This window comes from Zootoca vivipara, chromosome W (genome assembly GCF_963506605.1).
Source record: "Zootoca vivipara chromosome W, rZooViv1.1, whole genome shotgun sequence".
In the NCBI taxonomy this organism is placed as follows: Eukaryota; Metazoa; Chordata; class Lepidosauria; order Squamata; family Lacertidae; genus Zootoca; species Zootoca vivipara.
In genome coordinates this window covers 3,645,352-3,666,274 of record NC_083293.1, presented here as the reverse complement: position 1 = coordinate 3,666,274, position 20,923 = coordinate 3,645,352, and the positions used below count along the sequence as shown (strand labels likewise).

The following is a 20,923-nucleotide window of genomic DNA, read 5'->3' as shown; positions in this document are numbered from 1 at the left end:
GAGGAGGAGGAAGCACAGGAGGGGGAAAGCAGTTCCCCATGGAGATGGGAAGCAGAGTTTGAGGACACGGAGGAGGAGATATGGGTATCTCCGAGGTCCACTCAGTCAGGAGAAGAGGTGGACTGGCAGCAGATTTTCACCCCCACCAGCTCTGAGGCCACGGATTTTTGGGGCTTTCCCTCTTCCCAGGAGGAAGGAGGGGGACAACGGGACTGGGGGGAGGTGTTCACACCAACCGGCTCGGACAGCACGGAGTTTTTAGGCTTTCAGTCACCACCAACACCCGTGCAACCGCCCAGGAGGGAGGAAGGGGGGCCTGGGGGGGGATGGATGTGAGGGGCAAGGGGTATCGCGAAGCCCCTCCCCTCCTGAGTTCCAGCCCAGCCCAGAGCACGACTGAGAGCAGGGAAAGCTCCAGCTCCAGTGGGGAAACAGGAAGTGGGATCCAAGGCTCTGGCAGGGTAGAAGAGCCAGCGTCCCAGGTGGGACAGGAAGGAGGAAAGAGGGGGGGCAGGCCCATCCCCCCAACTCCGGAACTTCGCAGAAAGCGTCGGGGGAAGAGGATGGGGCTCCCCAAGTTGTTATGCTGGCGCAAGACGCGCCAAAAGCCATTCGGAGGTTCTGATGAAAGCTGAAAAGATGTGTCTCTGTAAATAGCTCTACCTTTAGCACTGTAAATACGCAGCACCAATAAAAAGATAAAATGCAGAGCGGTGGAGAGTCGTTACTCTGAAGTAGTCCCATCCGACCACTGTGACACACACACACACACACACACACACACACACACACACACATATATATATATATATATATATATATATATATATATATAAACAACCAAACTTAACAAAAAAGCCTGAAACCTAAATAACCAAAAGAAAAAAAGAAAAAAGAACCAAAAGAAAAATAGAAAAATTAAACTAAAAATAGAATTAGAATTAAAATGAAAACACTCCCCATTTCATTGGCTGCGAAACCTCCGCGCGACGCGGCGACGCTTCCATCCACCAGGTGTCGCTGCAGGGCAGCGCGACGTCTCGTCGCTCCGCCCTGCCCGACCCGGATATATAACCCCCCCGGCCAGCGGAAGTGCTCTCCTTTTACGTCGAGAGCTCGCAGCCATGGTGGGTGCTTGGGCTTCGGCCGGCGGAGCCATCCGTCGCCATCCGAGGCGGCGGCTCCACCGAGCGCGGCGCTTTCGGGGCCGGGGACGCTGGGAGACGCCGCTCTTCCTTGGGGCTGGGAAATGGCGCCGCGACGGGACGAGCTGGGGCTGGGGGGCGGGGAGCATGCGCAGTTCAGGCCGCCGGCCAGACATGCCCTAAAGCGATCGCTTGGGAAGCGGGGCTTGGCGGGGCCCGGGGAACTGCCTGCCACTGGACTGGGGTGCAGGAGCGGGGCCGGATCCTGATCATCCTGCTTGGGGGGGAGGGTTGCCCGAAGGGAGAAGGGAGCCCAAGGATGCTCGACTAGAAACTAAATGGGAATCAAGTTAAATGGGAATCAGTTTAAATGGGAATCAATTAAAATGGAAATCAATTAAAATGGAAATCAGTTTAAATGGAAATCAGTTTAAATGGGAATCAGTTTAAATGGGAATCTATTAAAATGGGAGTCAGTTTAAATAAGAATCAGTTTAAATGGGAATCTATTAAAATGGGAATCTATTAAAATGGGAGTCAGTTTAAATCGGAATCAGTTTAAATGGGAGTCAATTTAAATGGGAATCAATTTAAATGGGAGTGGCTGAAGAGCTGGGTGCGGGTTCATAGAACAGGGATGGCTGGAAGGGTCCCAAGGGTCATCTAGTGGAGCCCGCCGCCTTGCGAGAATAATCCGCTTCAACGTCCGGGACAGATTCGAATCCACACTCTCTGCCTGCTTTCCCCACCTCAGGCTCGAGGACCCAAGAAGCACCTGAAACGGGTGGCAGCCCCGAAACACTGGATGCTGGACAAACTGACAGGAGTCTTTGCAAGTATCTCTCTTCCAACTGTGTATAAAAGGAGATGGTGTAAAAAGCCTCTTTCTGTTTCCTTTGACGAGCCTTTTTAAAAAGGGAGCCTTGCACTTCAGGCATTTGAATAGAATCATAGAGTTGGAAGAGACCACAAGGGCCATCCAGTCCAACCCCCTGCCGAGCAGGAAACACCATCAAAGCATTCTTGACATGTGCCTGTCAAGCCTCTGCTTAAAGACCTCCAAAGAAGGAGACTCCACCACACTTCTTGGCAGCAAGTTCCACTGTCGAACAGCTCTTACTGTTACTGTGCATTAGTTTGCACCTGGGCTTCTTGGTTTTCCCTTCTTTATGAAACGCCTTACCTTTAGTTTGGATTCCTTATTTGCGTATTCAATTTCTTGTGGTGGTTTCTTGAATTTCTAATCGATGAATTACTTGTGGTTTCTGATTAAATTCCGCCGTTCATCCTGGGAGAGTTTATAGCAGAAAAATGCAAAATTGGAACACAATGCAAATTGGAACTAACTGATGACCAGTTATAGACACATAGCATAGTTCAGCACGTGGTGCCGGGAAAAGAGCTTTTTTGCATTGAATGCAGGCATGGAAATGTTGGGCTTGAAAACCTCAACATTAGGAAGAACTTCCTGACAGTAAGAGCTGTTCGACAGTGGAATTTGCTGCCAAGGAGTGTGGTGGAGTCTCCTTCTTTGGAGGTCTTTAAGCAGAGGCTTGACAGGCATATGTCAAGAATGCTTTGATGGTGTTTCCTGCTTGGCAGGGGGTTGGACTGGATGGCCCTTGTGGTCTCTTCCAACTATAGGATTCTATAGAGAAACGTAACACAACATTATAGATCAAAAGAACAATATGTAGAAAAATAAAAGGATCTTGGGGAAGGAGAAGTTGGGGAGTCGGTCAAACGTTGTGACAAAACAATGAGGGGATGTAAAATATCACCTGTGGAAAAAACCTGCATGATATAAATATAAATACCACCTGCATGAATAAAACACAAAATAAATAAATGCATAGATTATTGAGCTTCCATGCCCACTGGAAGTCTGTCTAAATTATATAAATTGAATTAAAAAGTACATATGAAAAAGCTTCCCTGGAGAGGAACACCTGCCTTCAGGTGTTTTCTCAAGGTTGCATCATCATCATCAAACTACAAGAAAGAAGATTCCACCTCAACATTAGGAAGAACTTCCTGACAGTAAGAGCTGTTCGACAGTGGAATTTGCTGCCAAGAAGTGTGGTGGAGTCTCCTTTGGAGGTCTTTAAGCAGAGGCTTGGCAGGGGGTTGGACTGGATGGCCCTTGTGGTCTCTTCCAACTCTAGGATTCTATGATCATCATAATAGCAACAATCTATTTATGTCCAGGGCCAGCCGGATTCTGGGAGTTTCAGTTTCAGGCGCTCTAGATTTGCTGCCCTCTAACCTTCCCTTTCCCTTTTGGGGTTCTAGGCGCCGCGCCCGTCGACGGGACCCCACAAGCTGCGCGAGTGCCTCCCGCTTGTGATTTTCCTCCGCAACCGGCTCAAGTACGCCCTGATGGGCGATGAGGTCAAGAAGATCTGCATGCAGCGCTTTGTCAGGATCGGCAGCAAAGTTCGCACTGACATCACCTACCCGGCAGGCTTCATGGGTGAGGCCCAATCTCCAGCAGTGGGGCATCCTGCAGGGAGGGAAAATGGGTTTATGCGGTGTTTGCGCCACGCCAGCATCCCGTCGCAACGCCTGCCCTCTTTCTCCCCACAGACGTCATCAGCATTGAGAAGACAGGGGAGCACTTCCGCCTGGTTTACGACACCAAGGGGCGCTTTGCCGTGCACCGGATCAGCCCCGAGGAGGCCAAGGTGAGAATTGGGGGGGCTCTATTCGTATCCTTTTCTTACCAAAAGACTCAGCCTTTTGCTGGCATCTTAAGACGGACGGCCAGAGGAATGAATGTTCAATGCTAGTAGTGGTTTTGCGATTTAAATCCCTCATAAGTTAGACCAGATTCAAATCCCTTTTTTTTAACAGAAAGATCACTAAAACTCAGCATGGGTTTCTGAAAAAATAAGTCGTGTCAGGCTAATCTGATCTCATTTTTTGACAGAATTACAAGCCTGGTAGATGAAGGGAACGCTGTGGATATAGCCTATCTTGATTTCAGCAAGGCCTTTGACAAGGTGCCCCATGATATTCTTGTAAAGAAGCTGGTAAAATGTGGGCTGCTACCATTCAGTGGATTTGTAACTGGCTGGCTGACCGAACCCAAAGGGTGCTCATCAATGGCTCCAGTGACTAGTGGGGTGCCACAGGGTTCTGTCTTGGGCCCAGTCTTATTCAACATCTTCATCAATGATTTCTTAAGGAAATCAGCCCTGAGTGCTCCCTGGAAGGACAGATCGTGAAGCTGAGGCTCCAATACTTTGGCCACCTCATGAGAAGAGAAGAATCCTTGGAAAAGACCCTGACGTTGGGAAAGATGGAGGGCACAAGGAGAAGGGGACGACAGAGGACGAGATGGTTGGACAGTGTTCTCGAGGCTACGAACATGAGTTTGACCAAACTGCGGGAGGCAGTGCAAGACAGGAGTGCCTGGCATGCTATGGTCCATGGGGTCACGAAGAGTCGGACACGACTAAACGACTAAACAACAACAACATCAATGACTTGGATGATGGGCTTGAGGGCATTCTGAGCAAGTTTGCAGACGACACCAAATTGGGAGGGGTGGCTAATACCCCAGAGGGCAGGATCACACTTCAGAATGACCTTAACAGATTAGACCAGGCATCCCCAAACTTCGGCCCTCCAGATGTTTTGGACTACAATTCCCATCATCCCTGACCACTGGTCCTGTTAGCTAGGGATCATGTGAGTTGTAGGCAAAAACATCTGGAGGGCCGCAGTTTGGGGATGCCTGGATTAGACAACTGGGCCAAAGCAAACAAGATGAATTTTAACAGGGAGAAATGTAAAGTACTACACTTGGGCAAAAAAAATGAAAGGCACAAATACAGGATGGGAGACACCTGGCTTGAGAGCAGTACATGTGGAAAGGATCTAGGAGTCTTGGTAGACCACAAACTTGACATGAGTCAACAGTGTGATGCAGCAGCTGAAAAAGCCAATGCAATTCTGGGCTGCATCAATAGGAGTATAGCGTCTAGATCAAGGGAAGTAATAGTACCACTGTATTCTGCTCTGGTCAGACCTCACCTGGAGTACTGTGTCCAGTTCTGGGCACCACAGTTCAAGAAGGATATTGACAAGCTGGAACGTGTCCAGAGGAGGGCAACCAAAATGGTCAAAGGCCTTGAAATGATGCCTTATGAGGAACGGCTTAGGGAGCTGGGTATGTTTAGCCTGGAGAAGAGAAGGTTAAGGGGTGATAGCCATGTTCAAATATATCAAAGGATGTGAGGAGGGAGAAAGGTTGTTTTCTGCTGCTCCAGAGAAGCGGACACGGAGCAATGGATTCAAACTACAAGAAAGAAGATTCCACCTCAACATTAGGAAGAACTTCCTAACAGTAAGAGCTGTTCGGCAGTGGGATTTGCTGCCAAGGAGTGGGGTGGAGTCTCCTCCTTTGGAGGTCTTTAAGCAGAGGCTTGACAGCCATCTGTCAAGAATGCTTTGATGGTGTTTCCTGCTTGGCAGGGGGTTGGACTGGATGGCCCTTGTGGTCTCTTCCAACTCTAGGATTCTATGACAGGCATATGTCAAGAATGCTTTGATGGTTTTTTCCTGCTCGGCAGGGGGTTGGTTTGGATGGCCCTTGTGGTCTCTTCCAACTCTACGATTCTATGACTCTCCTTGCCTCTTAATCCGGCTTCCTCAATCTTGGCACTCCAGATATTTTAGCCCAGCAACTCCCATGATCCCTAGCTAGCAGGACCAGTGGTTGTCTGGAGGGCCAAAGGTGAGGAAGCCTGCTCTTAATATTGACAAAAAAGGACTGATTTCTTCTTCCATTCCTCCGGGCAGTACAAGCTGTGCAAGGTGCGTCGTATCCTGGTGGGCACCAAGGGCACGCCCCGTCTGGTGACGCACGACGCCCGCACCATCCGCTACCCGGACCCCCTGGTCAAGGTCAACGACACCGTCCAGGTCGACCTGCAGACGGGCAAGATCACCGACTTCATCAAGTTTGACACAGGTGGCGGTTCCTCTGAGCGCGTCAAGAGCGCCGGAATCCTTTCCCAATTTTTTTGATTTCAAAAAAATTGTTTTTTGGGGAAAATATATGACCATCCAAAGGTTATTCCATCATGAGATAAAGATGAGTTTTTTATTATGTAGAATAAGGTTGTATATGTTTAATTTTGGGGGTAAATAAATTCCATTAATCCAGGCACCCCCGAACTGCGGCCCTCCAGATGTTTTGGCCTACAACTCCCATGATCCCTAGCTAACAGGACCAGTGGTCAGGGAAGATGGGAATTGTAGTCCAAAGCATCTGGAGGGCCGAAGTTTGGGGATGCCTACATTAATCCATTCACAATGTCATGCTCTTTTTGTAAGATTATTGGGCAGTTTCTCTGCCTACAAGATATTATCACAGACGCTTGGTTTACTTTTGCAGTTCTCAAAACTGAATTTGACTCAACAGAGGTCACATGCCTCTTCTTCACAGCAAAAATGTTATGACATGAACAGAGTTGAGAAAAAGACCTTAATCCTATTGTTCTACAAACCTATGAATACCGAATCAGCCCCTTCAGTGCTAAGTTTCAAGAAGTTCAGTGAATAGAATAGAAACAATATTTTTCCGATTGTTTGCAGTGGACAGTATTTTAAGTTTTTCAAGTGTAGGCTGGGCTAAGTCTAAGTTTCTTAAAATATATATATATTGTTTTTGTTTAGCCAAATTAGTTAACAAACATGGGTGTTTGTTTAAGCAAATAACATATGCTGTAATTCTAGTTACAGGTAGGTAGCCGTGTTGGTCTGTGTCGAAACAAAATAAAATTCCTTCAGTAGCACCTTAAAGTTATGGATTGAGTAGCTAAACACTATTCTAATTTTCTGAGATTGTGAATTTGGGGTTTTCTTCAGCTGTACGCCATAATCATCACAATTACAACAAATAAAGGCTTGACATATCTTGCTTTGCATGTCATGAGTCTATACAGGTTTCACCTTTTAAGGTGCATTACTGAAATAAATGAACTTTTCGACGATATTCTAATTTTTCAATTAAAAGGATATTCTAATTTTTCTCTTCTGTTTCAAGTGTATCTGAAGAAGTGTGCATGCACACGAAAGCTCATACCAAAATAAAAACTTAGTTGGTCTTTGAGGTGCTACTGAAGGGATTGTTTTAATATGCTGTAATGTTATTGTTTCAGTTGAATAAATCTATTTAGATGGTTATTATTAAGGTAGCGATTATTTTTCTCCTTCCCAAGTACAACAGAAAAGTTGTCCAAATATGAATGATTAACCTATTAAACTGGGGATAAGAAAAAACTAATATGAAAAGTTGTTGTTCTAAAAATCTTCATCGACTTGCATATTAAAGTTATGCCAGCAAGAATTAGTCTTTATGTAGAAAACGATGATTTAAATCAAGCCATACTGACTAATGATTTAAATCGTGATTTAAATCAGTTTGATTTAAATCAGATCCACCCTGCCGTTTTTTGAAGCCGTTTTATATTGTTGCAGTGGTGCCTCGCTTAACGAATGCCCCGCTTAACGAATTTTCCGCTTGACAAAAGGTTTTTTTTCCTAGCGGAGGTTGCCTCACTAGACGAATACGTTTTACGGAAAATTCGTCTAGCGAATCGCGGTTTCCCATAGGGATGCGTTGAAATTCAATTAATGCGTTCCTATGGGCCCCCAAAAAATTCAATGCGTTCCTATGGGATTCGCTAGACGAATTTTTCGTTATAAGGAAAGACCCGCGGAACGAATTAAATTCGTCGAGCGAGGCACCACTGACTTTCCCTTGCCCAGTCCCCAGTTCCGCCTCGCAGGGCCGTTGTTGCCCAGGCCCCTCCTGACCCTTTTCCCCTCCCTCTTCTCCCCGACAGGCAACCTCTGCATGGTGACTGGGGGCGCCAACTTGGGGCGCGAGAGGCACCCCGGCTCCTTTGACGTGGTCCACGTCAAGGACACCAACGGCAACAGCTTTGCCACGAGGCTCTCCAACATCTTCGTCATCGGCAAGGTGGGCGCTGGCCAGAATGGGATTTTTAACGATTGTTTTATTATTTGCATTATTGAAATTATTTTCTTTTATTATCTCCTTTTCGTTTGCATTTTTTAAAAAAAAAATATTATCATTTGCATTTTTAAAACAATTCTTGCTTTTATTATTGCCGGGACCCAGGGGGCGCCTAGGGCTTGCTGATCAGAATCATAGAGTTGGAAGAGACCACAAGGGCCAACCAAAATGGTCAAAGGCCTGGAAACGATGCCTTATGAGGAACGGCTTAGGGAGCTGGGTATGTTTAGCCTGGAGAAGAGAAGGTTAAGGGGTGATATGATAGCCATGTTCCAATATATCAAAGGATGTCATATAGAGGAGGGAGAAAGATTGTTTCCTGCTGCTCCAGAGAAGCGGACACGGAGCAATGGATTCAAAATACAAGAAAGAAGATTCCACCTCAACATTAGGAAGAACTTCCTGACAGTAAGAGCTGTTCGACAGTAGAACTTGCTGCCAAGAAGTGTGGTGGAGTCTCCTTCTTTGGAGGTCTTTAAGCAGAGGCTTGACAGGCGTATGTCAAGAATGCTTTGATAGTGTTTCCTGCTTGGCAGGGGGTTGGACTGGATGGCCCTTGTGGTCTCTTCCAACTCTAGGATTCTATGATTATAAGAAAGCAATAATCCACCATGAGGGGCGGAGGTGGGCCCCCAGGTCATCCATCCCAACCCGCTGAAATGCAGGAACGGCAGCATAGAATAGGCAGCATCAGCTAGTCAGGAGAAATGCCCTGGAAATGCCACTTATATTTAGCCTGCCACATATCTCGGACTCGGGTTCGGATTTAGATCAGAGCAAGCAATCTCTCCAAAAGGCATTGGCAGCTGTCACTTGATATTCAGCTTGATATTTTTGTGACCCAAAAGGCCTTTTCGTTGGCTGCCAACAGTTGCATTCGTTATTGTGATAACTGCAACCATTTTGGTTGCCCTCCTCTAGACACGTTCCAGCTTGTCAGTATCCTTCTTGAACTGTGATGCCCAGAACTGGACACAGTACTCCAGGTGAGGTCTGACCAGAGCAGAATACAGTGGTACTATTACTTCCCTTGATCTAGACGCTATACTCCTATTGATGCAGCCCAGAATTGCATTGGCTTTTTGAGCTGCTGCTTCACAATATTGACTCATGTCAAGTTTGTGGTCTACCAAGACTCCTAGATCCTTTTCACATGTACTGCTCTCAAGCCAGGTGTCACCCATCCTGTATTTGTGCCTTTCATTTTTTTTGCCCAAGTGTAGTACTTTACATTTCTCCTTGTTAAAATTTATCTTGTTTGCTTTGTTTCACCCAGTTGTCTAATATATTAAGGTCATTTTTGAAGTGTGATCCTGTCCTCTGGGTGTTAGCCACCCCTCCCAATTTGGTGTCGTCTGCAAACTTGCTCAGGATGCCCTCAAGCCCATCATCCAAATCATTCATAAAGATGTTGAATAAGACTGGGCCCAAGACAGAACCCTGTGGCACCCCACTAGTCACTACTCTCCAGGATGAGGAGGAGCCATTGATGAGCACCTTTTGGGTTCGGTCAGTCAGCCAGTTCCAAATCCACTGAATGGTAGCACTGTCTAGCCCGCATTTGACCAGCTTCTTTACAATAATACCATGTGGCATCTTGTCAAAGGCCTTGCTCAAATCAAGATAGGCTATATCCACAGCATTCCCTTCATCTACCAGGCTTGTAATTCTGTCAAAAAATGAGATCAGATTAGTCTGACATGACCTATTTTTCAGAAACCAATGCTGACTTTTAGTGTTCACAGCATTCCTTTCTAGGTGCTCACAGACCGTTTGCTAATGATCGGCTCTAGAATCTTTCCTGGTATTGATGTCAGGCTGACTGGGCGGTCATTGTTTGGGTCCTCTCTTTTCCCCTTTTTGAAAATAGGGACAACATTTGCCCTCCTCCAATCTGCTGGGACTTTGCCTGTTCTCCAGGAATTTTCAACGATTATTGCCAGTGGTTCTGAAATCCCCTTGCCAGTTCTTTTAATACTCTTGGATGTAGTTCATCTGGCCCTGGAGACTTGAATACATCTAAATTAGCCAAGTATTCTTGTATTACCTCCTTACTTATTCTAGGCTGTGTTTCCCCTGCTGAATCATCTGCTCCATATTCTTCAGGTCTGGCTTTGTTTTCTTTTTTGGAGAAGACTGAGGCAAAGAAGGCATTGAGGAGTTCTGCCCTTTCTCTGTCCCCTGTTTGCATTTCACCATCTTCTCCTCTAAGTGACCCCACTGTTTCCTTGTTCTTCCTTTTGCTACGGACATACCCATAAAAGCCCTTTTTGTTGCTTCTAACCTCTCTAGCAAGCCTGAGTTCATTCTGTGCTTTAGCTTTTCTGACTTTGTCTCTACACGTGCTGGCTTTTTGTTTGAATTCCTCTCTGGTGGTTTCCCCCTTTTTCCATTTTTGGTACATATCCCTTTTAAACCTTAACTCAGTTAAAAGTTCTTCAGATAGCCACCCTGGCTTCTTTAGGCACCTTCCATGTTTCCGTCTCATTGGTATTGCCTGAAGTTGTGTTTTAATATCTCCCTTTTAACAAACTCCCAACCATCATGAACTCCCTTCCCTTTTAGTATTTCTGTCCATGGGATCTCACCCAGCGTTTCCCTAAGTTTTCCGAAGTCGGCTTTCTTAAAGTCTAGAATTTGAGTCTTAGTATGCTTGGTTGCTCCTTTCCGCTGTATAATAAACTCCAGAAGAGCATGGTCACTCCCACCTAATGATCCTGCCACTTCTACCCCACTAACCAGGTCATCACTATTGGTTTGGACCAGATCTAAAAATGGCTGATCCTCTTGTTGCTTCTCCAACTTTCTGGACAATGAAGGCCAGTGAGGAATCTGTTCGACCTTATGCTCTTGGTTGAGTTTGACATCCAACAAATATCTGGATACTTGAAATCCCCCATTACTACTATCTCACTTCCTTTTGAATGCTTGGCCATCAGTTCCAGGAAGGCATCATCTGTGTCCTCAGTTTGGCTTGGGGATCTATAGTAAACTCCCACAGTGAGATCACTGTTATTTTTCTCTCCCTTAATTTGGACCCAGATACTCTCAATATGGCTTTGAAGTTTTAAATCCTGGATCTCTTCACAGGTATACACATCCCTGACGTATAACGCCACACCTCCTCCTCTCCTGTTTGGTCTATTTCTCTGAAATAGATTGTATCCCTCTATTTCTACATTCCAATCATGAGACTCATCCCACCGGGTTTCAGTGATGCCTATTATGTCGTATTTAGTTTGCTGTACCAAGAGCTCAAGTTCATCTTGTTCATTTCCCATGTTCTGTGCATTAGCCAGAGCAGCAGGCGGTGTCTTTTTGTAGGACAGGCAGACCTGGAAATGTCCGGTACCCAAGCAGGTTGAAGTTCAACATGCGGAGTGGCAGGTGGTTTCTTTGAAGGGCGGGAAGGCCTGGAAATATCCGGTAGGCACGCGGATGTTCAACTGGTGGGGTGTCTGAGGGTGTGCAGGCAGGCTGGAGTTCAACAGGCCCATCTCTCCACAGAACCCCGTGACGGGCCTGCTGCCAGCCAGCGCTGACCATCCGGACGCCTGGGTCCGCGACAACGTCTACAGCGTCCTGGCCGTTTGGGCACTGGGATTGGCTTACCGCAAGAATGCCAACTGCGACGAGGACAAGGCCAAGGCGTATGAGCTGGAGCAGGTGCATAGCTGCCAAGTCTCCCGTTTTCCCCGGGAAATCCCCGTTTTTCCAGCTGTTCCTAGCTGAAAAAACGAATTTTTTTGTTTTTCCCTGGTTTATTCTGGCGCGGCGGCCATTTTGGAAATGGGGCGGAGCATGCTCAGAAGCAACTTTTGGTGCTGCTCTGCCCAGTTCCAAAATGGCAGCAGTGCTACTTCAGGTCTGCTATTTCCGGCCCGGTCACTTATTTCTCTGACAGCAACTTGGCAGGTATGAGCAGGTAGCTAGGGCAGAGTTGGGAAATAAAATCAAATAAAATAAAATAGGAATGGAAAGAAATGAAAAGAAAAGAAAAGAGAAAAGAAAGGAAATAAATTAAAAGGACAGGAAAAAAAGGAAAGGAAATAAATTAAGATAAAGAAATGGAAAGAAAATAATAGGGAAAGGAAAGAAATTAACTGGACAGAAAGAGCGAAAGAAAGAAAATAAGAAGAAAAGGGAAATTAAAAGAAAAGAAAAAATGAAATTATGTAATGTAATAAAATAATAAATAATAAATAATTCTGCTTCCAACAGAATATTAAAATACAATAATCTATTGAACATTAAAAGCTTCCCTAAACAGGGCTGCCTTCAGATGTCTTCTAAAAGTCTGGGAGCTGTTTTTCTCTTTGACATCTGGTGGGAGGGCGTTCCACAGGGTGGGCGCCACCACCGAGAAGGCCCTCTGCCTGGTTCCCTGTAAATCCAATCCAATCAGATAGAAACGGAATATAATAACTAAGCAAAATCGGTAAAATAAAACAAGGAGATAAAATAAGAAAGGAAAGGAGAAAGCAAAGAAATGAAAAGAATAAAATAAAATAATAAATGGAATATAATAATTAAGCAAAATCAGTAAAATAAAACAAGGAGATAAAATAAGAAAGGAAAGGAAAAAGAAAAGAAGTGAAAAGAATAAAATAAAATAAAAAATGGAATATAATAATTAAGCAAAATAAGTAAAATAAAATGAGAAGATAAAATAAGAAAGGAAAGGGAAAAGAAAGGAAAAGAATGAAATAAGATAATAAATTAAATTAGGAAGAGAGAAATTGAAAGGAGATTAAAAGAAAAGAAAAATACAATACGGAACAATACAATCAGATAGAATATGGCAGAAGATAGGATAAGTTTTATTTGAATGTTTATGATTGTTGATTTGTATATTTTTGGGTTGTGGTGTATTTTTTGTTGGAATTTTAGTTGATTGTTTTGTTTTATAATTATTTTAAATTCAATAAAGGTCATTTTTTTTAAAAGATAACATAGAACACAATAACAAAGTGAAAATGAAATAAAATTAAAATAATGCTTTCCAAGGCACCAAGCCTATTGCCAGGCTGCCGCCCCTCTGCCCTGAAGGCTTCCCAGCGGGTGCAGAATTTGCACCCGTGACCCAAAAACCCATTCCCCAAAAGACTGGCTTTTCCCTTCTCAGAAATCCTCTTTTGGGTCCTCCTTACTGGCAATGCGTCTCCCAACCTCACACTGTAACCTGAGAGCTTGGTCAGGGCAGCTGCTTTTGGCATGTCCCAGAGTGACCCAGGGGTGGGGGTGGGGGTGACATCGAAACCCGATCCCCGGACCGAATACCTGGAATGCTGAGTCAAAAAGCAGAGCGGAGAAAACGAGATCCGGACAAACAAACTCCACTGGCTGCGGATCTCCAGGTCGGCAATTTGAACCCCTGGCCACGGGGCTGGGCTGAAGGAAGCTTTGGGGTTGTCCGTCCCGAGTTCGGGTTTTGAGTTTCCAGTGGCGTTTTTCTTCCCCCCACAGAGCGTGGTCAAACTGATGCGAGGCCTGCTGCAGTGCATGATGAGACAGGTAGGGGGTCAGGCTGGATGACCTCTGGGTGTAACCATTCCCATGTTTTTGCAACATTCACCGGATCGGATATTTGGGGTCCAGCTTGATGACCACTGGGGTGTCCCTTCCTTGCTATTCTGTGGAACACACAGGGGGGGTTTGTCCAACATTTCCCAGAGCCGATATTTGGGGTCAGGCTAGATGTCCACTGGGGTGTCCCATCCTCAATTCCCTGCCATTCTATGGACCACAAAGGGAGGTTTGTCCAACATTTCCCAGAACAGATATTTGGGGTCAGGTTAGATGTCCGCTGGGGGATCCCCTTTTTCCTCCAGGTGGACAAAGTGGAGGCCTTTAAATACACCCAGAGTCCCCATGACGCTCTACACGCCAAATTCGCACCCGGCACCTGCGCCACCGTCGTCGGGGATGACCAGTGGGGTCACTTGCAACTGGACGCCACCTCCTTGTACCTCCTAATGCTAGCCCAGATGACGGCGTCAGGTGATATATTTTATTTTATTTCATTATTTCCTTCTGTTATTTTATTAACTTACTATTTTTATTTTATTTTATTCTTTCATCATTATTCTTATTATCCTTATTTTATCTATGTATTATTTTTATATTGTTTTATTATTGTTGTTTTATTTAATTTTATCTTATTCCATCATCATCATCATTATTATTATTATATTTATTCTGTTGTTATGTTATATTATATTATATTACTATACATACTATACAATATATATATATTTTTTTAATTTTCCATTCTTTCAATTTATTCTATTACTAGCTGGCCCTGCCACGCGTTGCTGTGGCTTAGTCTATGAAATGAGCCCTCAGAGTCCCCCTTCAGACTCCCCTGTAGGCCCCACTGTGGCTTAGTCTGTGAAATGGGCCCTCAGAGCCCCCTTCCGACACCCCTGTAGGCCCCACTTTGGCTTAGTCTGTGAAATGGGCCCTCAGAGCCCCCCTTCCGACTCCCCTGTAGGCCCCATTGTGGCTTAGACTGTGAAATGGGCCCTCAGAGTCCCCCTTCAGACTTCCCTGTAGGCCCCACTGTGGCTTAGTCTGTGAAATGGGCCCTCAGAGGCCCCCTTCCGACTCCCCTGTAGGCCCCACTGTGGGTCAATTTGTGAAATGGGCTCTCAGAGTCCCCCTTCAGACTTCCCTGTAGGCCCCACTTTGGCTTAGTCTGTGAAATGGGCCCTCAGAGGCCCCCTTCCGACTCCCCTGTAGGCCCTACTGTGGCTTAGTCTGTGAAATGGGCCCTCAGAGTCCCCCTTCAGACTCCCCTGTAGGCCCCACTGTGGCTTAGTCTGTGAAATGGGCCCTCAGAGTCCCCCTTCCGACACCCCTGTAGGCCCCACTTTGGCTTAGTCTGTGAAATGGGCCCTCAGAGCCCCCCTTCCGACTCCCCTGTAGGCCCCATTGTGGCTTAGACTGTGAAATGGGCCCTCAGAGTCCACCTTCAGACTTCCCTGTAGGCCCCACTGTGGCTTAGTCTGTGAAATGGGCCCTCAGAGGCCCCCTTCCGACTCCCCTGTAGGCCCCACTGTGGGTCAATTTGTGAAATGGGCTCTCAGAGTCCCCCTTCAGACTTCCCTGTAGGCCCCACTTTGGCTTAGTCTGTGAAATGGGCCCTCAGAGGCCCCCTTCCGACTCCCCTGTAGGCCCCACTTTGGCTTAGTCTGTGAAATGGGCCCTCAGAGGCCCCCTTCCGACTCCCCTGTAGGCCCTATTCTGGCTTAGTCTATGAAATGGGCCCTCAGAGTCCCCCTTCCGACTCCCCTGTAGGCCCTATTGTGGCTTAGTCTATGAAATGGGCCCTCAGAGTCCCCCTTCAGACTCCCCTGTAGGCCCCACTGTGGGTCAATTTGTGAAATGGGCCCTCAGAGTCCCCCTTCAGACTTCCCTGTAGGCCCCACTTTGGCTTAGTCTGTGAAATGGGCCCTCAGAGTCCCCCTTCAGACTTCCCTGTAGGCCCCACTGTGGCTTAGTCTGTGAAATGGGCCCTCAGAGTCCCCCTTCAGACTTCCCTGTAGGCCCCACTTTTGCTTAGTCTATGAAATGGGCCCTCAGAGCCCCCCTTCCGACACCCCTGTAGGCCCCACTTTGGCTTAGTCTGTGAAATGGGCCCTCAGAGCCCCCCTTCCGACTCCCCTGTAGGCCCCATTGTGGCTTAGACTGTGAAATGGGCCCTCAGAGTCCACCTTCAGACTTCCCTGTAGGCCCCACTGTGGCTTAGTCTGTGAAATGGGCCCTCAGAGGCCCCCTTCCGACTCCCCTGTAGGCCCCACTGTGGGTCAATTTGTGAAATGGGCTCTCAGAGTCCCCCTTCAGACTTCCCTGTAGGCCCCACTTTGGCTTAGTCTGTGAAATGGGCCCTCAGAGGCCCCCTTCCGACTCCCCTGTAGGCCCTATTCTGGCTTAGTCTATGAAATGGGCCCTCAGAGTCCCCCTTCCGACTCCCCTGTAGGCCCTATTGTGGCTTAGTCTATGAAATGGGCCCTCAGAGTCCCCCTTCAGACTTCCCTGTAGGCCCCACTTTGGCTTAGTCTGTGAAATGGGCCCTCAGAGTCCCCCTTCAGACTTCCCTGTAGGCCCCACTGTGGCTTAGTCTGTGAAATGGGCCCTCAGAGTCCCCCTTCAGACTCCCCTGTAGGCCCCACTTTTGCTTAGTCTATGAAATGGGCCCTCAGAGTCCCCCTTCCGACTCCCCTGTAGGCCCCACTGTGGCTTAGTCTGTGAAATGGGCCCTCAGAGTCCCCCTTCCGACTCCCCTGTAGGCCCTATTGTGGCTTAGTCTGTGAAATGGGCCCTCAGAGTCCCCCTTCCGACTCCCCTGTAGGCCCCACTTTGGCTTAGTCTGTGAAATGGGCCCTCAGAGGCCCCCTTCCGACTCCCCTGTAGGCCCCACTTTTGCTTAGTCTATGAAATGGGCCCTCAGAGTCCCCCTTCCGACTCCCCTGTAGGCCCCATTGTGGCTTAGTCTGTGAAATGGGCCCTCAGAATCCCCCTCCAGACTCTCCTGTAGGCCCCACTGTGGGTCAATCTGTGAAATGGGCCCTCAGAGTCCCCCTTCCGACTCCCCTGTAGGCCCCACTTTGGCTTAGTCTATGAAATGGGCCCTCAGAGTCCCCCTTCCGACTCCCCTGTAGGCCCCATTGTGGCTTAGTCTGTTAAATGGGCCCTCAGAGTCCCCCTTCCGACTCCCCTGTAGGCCCCACTGGGCTGTTTCGTGTCGGTGGGGAGATCTCCGCGGAGGGCGGGGATCGGGGATCGGGTAGGATGAGACCTATGGGGGGGATGACGTGTCGGTGGGGAGATCTCCGCGGAGGGCGGGGATTGGGGATCGGGTAGGATGAGACCTATGGGGGGATCTCTGGGGTAGGTACCTCCGTGGTGGGAGGGGGTCCTTGCGGAGAAGGCTACTGTTGGGGTGGCCTGGTCCCTGGCAGAGGTGTGTTCTCCGGGGTGGGCTGTGTCCCGGGGTGATGGGGTGGGTGGAGAGTGGCCGTTATTTTGCCAGTGGGCGGGATTTTGGGTGTATGTTGGATTTTGATTGGTGGGGTGGGTGGGGAGTGGGCGGGATTTAGGGCTTATGTTGGATTTTGTTTGGTGGTGGGGTGGATGGGAAGTGGGCGGGATCTTGGGTGTATGTTGGATGTTGTTCGTAGGATGTCCACTGGAGGGGGCAATTTTTTTGTTTACAAATCCAGGTTTCTACCTGTCCCAAGTGTGTGTATGGACAATGTAAGTGGATAGAGACCCTCTCACATGGGGCCCCGATGTTGTGGGCAGATTTGAGGACGATCAGGTAAGCGGTTGTGGGGAACAAACATGCACCCTCTACATTTTTATATACAGTGGTGCCTCGCTCGACGAATTTAATTCGTTCCACGGGTCTTTTCTTATAACGAAAAATTCGTCTAGCGAATCCCAAAGGAATGCATTGATTTTTTTTATTTTGCCCATAGGAACGCATTCATTGAATTTCAATGCATTCCCATGGGAAACCGCGATTCGCTAGACGGATTTTTCGTAAAACGGATTCGTCTAGCGAGGCAACCTCCGCTCGAAAAATCCTTTCGTTAAGCGGAAATTTCGTTAAGCAGGGCATTCGTTAAGTGAGGCACCACTGTATATAGATTCTCTTACTTTTTGCAGGGCTGCGTATTGTCCACAGCCTGGACGAAGTCAACTTCGTGCAAAACCTGGTTTTCTACATAGAAGCGGCGTATAAAACGGCGGTGAGTTGGGGTGTGTGGCATTGGGTTCGAGTGCAGCCCCTGAGAAAACGAATCACAATAAAAATAGAAACCCAGAAGAACCCGTTATGATCAGAACCGATCGGAATAACAAACCTATAACAGGAATCTGTTAAAATAATAACCCCTAATACTAACCCATTAAAAAAAACCCATAAAAACCTATAATAATCCATGATAATCTTAAACTGTAAGAATAACCCTTAATAAGAATAATAATCCATAAAAGTAACCCATAATAATAGCCCTCACACGCTAGCAAGGTTATGCTTAAAATTCTACAAGGCAGGCTTAGGCAGTATGTGGACCGAGAACTCCCAGAAGTGCAAGCTGGATTTCGAAGGGGCAGAGGAACCAGAGACCAAATAGCAAACATGCGCTGGATCATGGAGAAAGCTAGAGAGTTCCAGAAAAACGTCTATTTCTGCTTCATTGACTATGCAAAAGCCTTTGACTGTGTCGACCACAGCAAACTATGGCAAGTTCTTAAAGAAATGGGAGTGCCTGATCACCTCATCTGTCTCCTGAGAAATCTCTATGTGGGACAAGAAGCTACAGTTAGAACTGGATATGGAACAACTGATTGGTTCAAAATTGGGAAAGGAGTACGACAAGGTTGTATATTGTCTCCCTGCTTATTTAACTTATATGCAGAATTCATCATGCGAAAGGCCGGACTAGATGAATCCCAAGCCGGAATTAAGATTGCCGGAAGAAATATCAACAACCTCAGATATGCAGATGACACAACCTTGATGGCAGAAAGTGACGAAGAATTAAAGAACCTTTTAATGAGGGTGAAAGAGGAGAGCGCAAAATATGGTCTGAAGCTCAACATCAAAAAAAATCCAAGATCATGGCCACTGGTCCCATCACCTCCTGGCAAATAGAAGGGGAAGAAATGGAGGCAGTGAGAGATTTGACTTTCTTGGGTTCCATGATCACCGCAGATGGTGACAGCAGTCACGAAATTAAAAGACGCCTGCTTCTTGGGAGAAAAGCAATGACAAACCTAGACAGCATCTTAAAAAGCAGAGACATCACCTTGCCGACAAAGGTCCATATAGTTAAAGCTATGGCTTTCCTGGTAGTGATGTATGGAAGTGAGAGCTGGACCATAAAGAAGGCTGATCGCCGAAGAATTGATGCTTTTGAATTTTGGTGCTGGAGGAGACTCTTGAGAGTCCCATGGACTGCAAGACGATCAAACCTATCCATTCTGAAGGAAATCAGCCCTGAGTGCTCACTGGAAGGACAGATCCTGAAGCTGAGGCTCCAATACTTTGGCCACCTCATGAGAAGAGAAGAATCCTTGGAAAAGACCCTGATGTTGGGGAAGATGGAGGGCACTAGGAGAAGGGGACGACAGAGGACGAGATGGTTGGACAGTGTTCTCGAAGCTACCAACATGAGTTTGACCAAACTGTGGGAGGCAGTGCAAGACAGGAGTGCCTGGCGTGCTCTGGTCCATGGGGTCACGAAGAGTCAGACACGACTAAACAACTAAACAACAAAGAAGAACCTGTAATAAAAATAATAAAGGCTTGATCCGAACCCGTGATCGCAATAATAACCCCTATGAGTAACAAACCCTTAACCCCTAAGAAGAATAACCCCTAATAAAATACATAAATAATAATAATCAGTGATAGGAACCCACGATTGTAATAGCTCCTAATAATAGCAATAAGAATAACCCCGAATAAAAATCGTCACCCCAGTAAGAATAACAAACCCCTAAGGGACGCGGATGGCGCTGTGGGTTAAACCACTGAGCCTAGGGCTTGCTGATCAGAAGGTCGGCGGTTCGAATCCCCGCGACGGGGTGAGCTCTCGTTGCTTGGTCCCTGCTCCTGTCAAGCTAGCATCCGAAAGCATGTCAAAGTGCAAGTAGATAAATAGGGACCGTTCCAGCAGGAAGGTAAATGGCGTTTCCGTGTGCTGCTCTGGTTCGCCAGAAGCGGCTCTGTCATGCTGTCCACATGACCTGGAAGTTGTACGCCGGCTCCCTCGGCCAATAACGCGAGATGAGCGCCGCAACCCCAGAGTCGGTCACGATTGGACCTAATGGTCAGGGGTCCCTTTACCTTTAAGAATAACAAACACCCCTCAGAAGAAGAATCCCTAATAAAAACAATAAGCCCGTAATCCGAACCCAGGATCATAATATCCGCTAGTAATAGCAATAATAATAAAAACGACAGCCCCTAATAATAATGTTTTTTTGTGGGGCAGGATTTCGGGATCTGGGAACGCGGCGACAAGACCAACCGGGGCATCACGGAGCTCAACGCCAGCTCTGTCGGCATGGCCAAGGTGAGGGGCACAGGGCGAGCGGGATTGGGTGCCCACCCATGGGTGCCCATGCATGGGTGCTCACCTTGCCTTCCAAGTCCCGGACTGCAGAATCCAGGACCGGCAGCCGTGTGACACGTAACTTCCGGTGTCGCTTTGCCCTTCTATGGGCACCAAAAATGGCCGCCGCCGGCTTCGAAAGTCGCTTCTACGCATGTCAGGGGTGGTACATCGATGCAACTTCCAGTGTCGCTCCGCCCATCTATGGGCACCAAAAATGGCCGCCGCTGACACCGAAGGTAGCGTCTATGCACTTCCGGACATGCGTAGATGCGACTTTTGAAGCCGGCGGCGGCCATTTTTGGTGCCCATAGAAGGGCAAATCGGAAAGGAAAAAAATGGCCACTGGCAGGAGAAAAACGGGAGACGAAGTGATACGGGGGACCACCGGGAAAAGGTAAGTAAAAATGGGGGTGCTCTTTCTTCCTCTGCAGGCGGCCCTCGAGGCCTTGGACGAGCTGGACCTCTTTGGGGCCAACGGAAGTCCCCAATCAGTGATCCACGTGTTGTCGGATGAGGTGCAGCATTGCCTGGTACAAACCCGGGTTTGGTGGGGGGGGGGGAGGGTTGAGATACCAAAATACTCGAATGTATGAAAT

General features: G+C 47.4%; 1 protein-coding gene across 1 annotated transcript in view; it reads left to right on the top strand.

Moving 5' to 3' along the window:
- The first annotated feature begins 1,105 nt into the window (after positions 1-1,105).
- Positions 1,106-20,923, top strand: part of LOC118083807 (phosphorylase b kinase regulatory subunit alpha, skeletal muscle isoform) — a 50,585-nt gene continuing 30,767 nt past the window's right edge. The window contains exons 1-12 of the mRNA XM_060270095.1: positions 1,106-1,127; positions 1,900-1,977; positions 3,438-3,618; positions 3,732-3,829; positions 5,952-6,123; positions 8,003-8,173; positions 11,669-11,862; positions 13,663-13,710; positions 14,028-14,196; positions 17,869-17,951; positions 20,205-20,285; positions 20,759-20,914. Coding sequence (XP_060126078.1) covers positions 1,125-1,127; positions 1,900-1,977; positions 3,438-3,618; positions 3,732-3,829; positions 5,952-6,123; positions 8,003-8,173; positions 11,669-11,862; positions 13,663-13,710; positions 14,028-14,196; positions 17,869-17,951; positions 20,205-20,285; positions 20,759-20,914 — 1,434 coding nt within the window. The 5' untranslated portion in view covers positions 1,106-1,124. The remainder of the gene's footprint in view (positions 1,128-1,899; positions 1,978-3,437; positions 3,619-3,731; positions 3,830-5,951; positions 6,124-8,002; positions 8,174-11,668; positions 11,863-13,662; positions 13,711-14,027; positions 14,197-17,868; positions 17,952-20,204; positions 20,286-20,758; positions 20,915-20,923) is intronic.